Below are 5,184 nucleotides of genomic sequence, written 5' to 3'. Positions count from 1 at the left end.
ATCCATGAACCTAAGACATGGTCATGGTGCGGAAAGAGTATGTACAAAGTGTGTGAATACTTGTGGGTGTAAGTGATATGTTCAAGACTCGTGTTATGACCATGGGACTAGACTATGTGACTAGACTCAAACAAAGACTAAGTTAAGACTTCACGTATGTGCACTAAACTGGACAGGTTGTAGTATTTTAATCATGAATTTTGATTTGTGACTCCAAATTGGACGAAACAAATTTCAAATGAAAGATAAAACTCGGGGCTACAGATCCATAGGTTGTACGACTCTTAATTCTTTCTACAATTCCGGTTATGACCAAAGCAAGTTGACGCTTGTACAGTATACGGGAATATAAATCCGGGTTGACTCAAAGGAACTATGACTCGATTTTAGACATATTTATTGGTTCAAATTAATTAATATTAATTAAGAAAATTTTTTCAGTCATTGGTTAGTTTATTTAAGCATCTTTATAATCACAAGTCAAACCAAATGGTTAGTTTAATCACATATAAGTATGCGCAAGCAAGAATGCACAAATAGTCAAGTAAGCACAATATGATGCAATGAGTTTGGAACCTAACCATGGCTCTAGTTCTCTAAAGTTCAAGGATAAGGGTTAGTCAAAAGAGGGTCCATGGTAAGAACATCCTCTCCTTCTAAATTCACGCTTTGTATTGCCATTAGATCAGCTTTTGCTTCCACCCAACAGCCGCTTCCTACTCGATTCTTGAGTTGTTGACTTTTTGCTTCCATGCTCAATCTATAATAACTGTATATCTCTGGTTTATTGGAGCATTAGGTTCTTGGCTTGGACTGCTTCTATATCCTTTGTCATTAGCTTGTCTGCTACAATTTTGTCTCCTTGCATGGTCACCTGTCGTGGACTTTTTGCCAATAGCCCATCTATCCTTCCAATGCTGCACCAGACTGATAATATTAATAGGGGAGATGGTGCTATTTTTAAAGCTAGCATTATTTCTGGTAAGCCAAATGCTCCACAGAATGCAAACAAACTCCATGAGAGAGTCGTTTTGGTCCTCATGAAAAGAAAGGAGATATAACAGGAAGTTTATCACCCATGTGCTAAGATCGAGGTCGTTCCCTGCGTCGGGGTTGATACCCAAGTTGCTGCACCTCCAAATTCTCTTTGACACCTCACAATCCCTGAACAAGTGGTTGTTGATTTCCACTTTAGTATTTCATAATTTACATTTGGTATCAATGTCAATTCCCCGTTTGCTAAGATTGCTCAGCGTAGGAAGGGCATTATTAATAAGCTTCCAAATAATAATAAGCTTCCAAATAAAAATCTTGTGCTTTGGCCAAATTTTCGAGCTCTACCATTTTTTCCAGAAAGCAGTAGTTGTAAGTCTCTCCTTGCTGTAGTTTTGTGCGAACCAATAGCCTGATTTTAGGGAGTAAAGGCCCGTTTGTAAAGGCCCCCAGTCCAACCCGTCACCTTGAAGTTGATTATCAGGGTAAATAGCAAGGATCTCCATGGCAATGATGGGGCTAAACCATTTCCATACTAAGCTTGCCTTCCACCTGCCATTATTGTCAAGGAGATCACTAAAAAAGATAGGCTTTTGATCTAACTCGGATTGCTGCCTGACTTTGCAATTAACGATATTCTTTGTGACCCACCAGTCGTGCTCCACCTTTACAGCATTACCATTTGCTATTGTTCATCTTAGGCCTTTTCGCATATAATGCACACTCTTGAGAATATTCCTAACACCCCAAGATATTGTGGCTCTTATTTCACCCTTTATTCCTCTATCGAACCAATCATCCTTGTGCCTAGCTCTGAACACCTTGCTCACTTGCAGCTGCGGGTTGAGGTGCATCCTCCAAGCTTGCTTGAAAATAAGAGCATGATTGAGATTTTTCAAGTTTCAAAGGCCTACGACTCCTTCATACTTATGTTTTTCAAGAAGAGAAGTTTTCCTCCAGTACATGGGCCGTTTCTCCATTAAGGAAGACCACCAAAATCTCAAAATAAGGGAAGAAATTTTTTTGATAATTTTTTGAGGGAAGAGGTAGCTGTAAAGAATATGGCTGGCCATAGCTATGAGGATACCATTGATGAGCACCAATTTCCCGGCTTGAGTGGGATTCAGAAATTTCCATGAAGAAAGTTTGGTGGCAATTCTGTCCATAGTTTCATTGAATACCCCCGTGGATCTCCCATCTACATCCATTGGGCATCCCAAGTACGTTCCCATTTTCTCGTTATCTCTGACCCCAAGAATTTTTTTGAATCTCATTGGCATGTTCTTAGAGAAGATCACATAAGATTTATTAAAGTTCACCATTTCACCAGAGAGTTTACAAAACTGATTAAGAGTATTTTTCATTACACCAAAATTTTCAATGTCAGCTTTGAGGAAAAAAAGGGCATCGTCCGCAAAAAATAGGTGTGATATGAAAGGACCAGAGCGAGAAACTTTGATCCCTTTAAGGATGCCAGAGTGTTGAAGGTGGTGAAGTCTTCTCGAAAGAACCTCCATACATAAAATGAAGATGTAAGGAGAAATCGGGTCTCCTTGTCTTAGGCCCGAGTTGGGAATTATCTTTTTGAGGGTTCTCCATTAATGAGAACACGGTAGGAGACCGAAGTAATACACTGCATAATCCATTGCACCCAAATAGAAGGAAAATTCATCTGGACTAGGACATTCTCCACAAATTTCCAGATTATCCTATCGTAGGCTTTGTTGAGATCAACCTTTAGGATACTTTCAAAATTTTCCGATTTTGCTTTCTTCTTGATTTTGTGAAGCATTTCATGCCCCACCAAGCTGCTATCGAAGATAGATCGCCCTAGAACGAAAGCATTCTGACAATCACCAACTAGATCACCAATAATACTTCTGACCCTTTTCACCAAGCACTTAGAGATTATCTTATATGACGTGTTGCACAGGCTTATCGGTCTGTAATCGGACTGTAGGGAATATTTCAAGCATCCCACACTTGAGCCCCACTGTGATCATACACTTAAGTATGGTGGCGTCTAAAGGGAAGGAAGCTAGAGCAAAAGAGTCGCCAACAAGTTTTAGGAACTTGTAAACCATTCACAGGGTGAAGGTTACACCCATTCACGATCCATGAGATCGCTAACTCCATAGTGGTCTGGAACCATGACTAGATATTCGGGGATGAAGGTACAAATCCAACCTAAAAGAGATTGAACTTGCCCTAAAAATAGGCCTCTACTTTATTCTTCTCATATTCATGTGTGCTTTCTGACTAACATACAATCAATATATTAATTCTAAACCTGTTTAATCTATGTTGGTTGAATATTAATGCACAAACAAATCTATTATTGGCGATCACTTGAATTTAAAATCACATTGACCTAAATAAAATTATTAATTATCTTATTAAGCGTGATTACAAGTACAAATTCCCTTTAAACCTGCAAGAGAGGGCGTGATCAAGCAATAACAATAATAATATCAAGCAACAATAATATTGATTAACACAACAAATCATCATCGTCATAATAATATCAATCTCATGAAAGCATAATATTAGGAAGATCCTAGGCTTGATACTAACAAGATTAATAACAAATCCTAGTATGTCACTAAACATTAAAGATCAAAGCTTTATCCCTAACATGTTACTAATATGATAGAAGAAAAAGGAAGCAACCTAAACATGATACTAGAAAGCAATAAAAGCATCCTAACATGATACTAGGAATTATATAATATAAAAATGCTTTCTATATCAAAAGAATAATTAAGAAATTAAATTACTTACTTCGATGCCTCGTATCTCTTTCTATCAAAACAATACACACGTTAGTAACTTCAAGGAAAATATTAAATCAAATAATTAATAAAAATAATAGGGATAAGGATTTGGGACCAAACCCTCAGAATTTATCAACCTTTCACGTCTAGGGCGAAGGCAACTTCGAGCTTGGCTAGGTGTCTAGAACTCGTGAATGCGGTATTTTATTTGTAAAAGGCTAGGCTCAGTAAAGAGGGAGAAAGAAAAGCTATTAACCTGAGAAAGAAGAGAAAGATGATTGTTGATTATTGTGTGTGATTGTTGATGATTTAAAAACGGAGAATATCGACCCTATTTATAGAGAAAATAGTCCGAAAACGATAGAAAAGATTTAGAATTCGAATCGGAATAAAGTTGGTTCTGTCGCAGAGCGACAAGGTCTAGCGCGACCGCAACAGCCCTGTCGCGGAGCGCTGAGATAGTTTTTTACGGATTTTTTTCTTATCATATCTTTTGATCCAGAAGCCGAAATAAGACATATAATATGTCATTGGAAATCTCTCGAAGTCTACTTTCCAACCCAATTAGAATCTGATTAAATTCTTTTGTAGATAAAAGGATATGGCCAAAATAGTAGAAGGATGTCAATTTTGGATAGAGTTTTGTATTTCTTTCATATCTTTTTTGTTATAGCTCGGAATTTATATTATAATATATCATTGGAAATATAATTTCAAGATCTATACAACCATATAAAATTTAGATAAAAATTATGTGGCACGAAAATAATATCTGATCATCTTTGAACGTCTTTAAATTTGAATAGAATTAGGACTTAAAAAAGGAAAGTTTTATTCAATTTCAAATTCTTTAATCTTATCTTTTTATAAAGGATAATTAAGATATTTTAGAAACTAATAGAAGATTCTAATTAAATCCTAATTAGTTTAGGAATGAGATTAAACCTTTGGACCCTCCACATGATAATTGGGCCGTAGGGTAAAATCCGGTTTGAGACCAGTTTAGTATTTTGGCCATAAATTCCTCATTATTCATCGGAATTGGGCTTATAATATATCGTTGGAAAGGTCTTTTCAATCCCCATACAACTACACCATTATTGGACCCTTATCATGGACCAAAATAAACAGGAATGGACGTTTTTCATAAATAGGGTATGAAAAGAAAGATTTTCGAAAACAGAAAGAATTATTTTTATCAAAAATAAGACGCATCACGAGACTCTTTTAAATTTCACCTCGTTCGATAATCATTGACGTGAAAGATATTCATCACTGGGTTTTGTTTTTGGGGAGACACAATCAGGTGTCTACATGGACACCACCTCAGGGTTATTTACCTTAGGAATGAGAGTGATGTACGTTTCATTGAGTTCCTTAAGTAAATAACCTTCCCTGGAGAAAGTAGAACAAGACT

At 36.7% G+C, this 5,184-nt stretch overlaps 1 protein-coding gene across 1 annotated transcript; it reads right to left on the bottom strand.

The window, feature by feature from the left end:
• Positions 1-755: 755 nt before the first annotated feature.
• Positions 756-2,510, bottom strand: LOC145565365 (uncharacterized). The gene is made up of 4 exons (XM_081625398.1): positions 1,908-2,510; positions 1,786-1,859; positions 1,342-1,545; positions 756-1,164 (listed from the first exon to the last, which is right to left on the bottom strand). Exons 1-4 carry the CDS (start codon positions 2,508-2,510, stop codon positions 756-758), a joined length of 1,290 nt encoding a protein of 429 aa, XP_081481524.1.
• Positions 2,511-5,184: the final 2,674 nt, after the last annotated feature.

The sequence above is a fragment of the Chenopodium album genome, chromosome 10 (genome assembly GCF_948465745.1).
Source record: "Chenopodium album chromosome 10, dcCheAlbu1.1, whole genome shotgun sequence".
In the NCBI taxonomy this organism is placed as follows: Eukaryota; Viridiplantae; Streptophyta; class Magnoliopsida; order Caryophyllales; family Amaranthaceae; genus Chenopodium; species Chenopodium album.
This window is presented reverse-complemented; position numbering and strand designations above follow the sequence as displayed.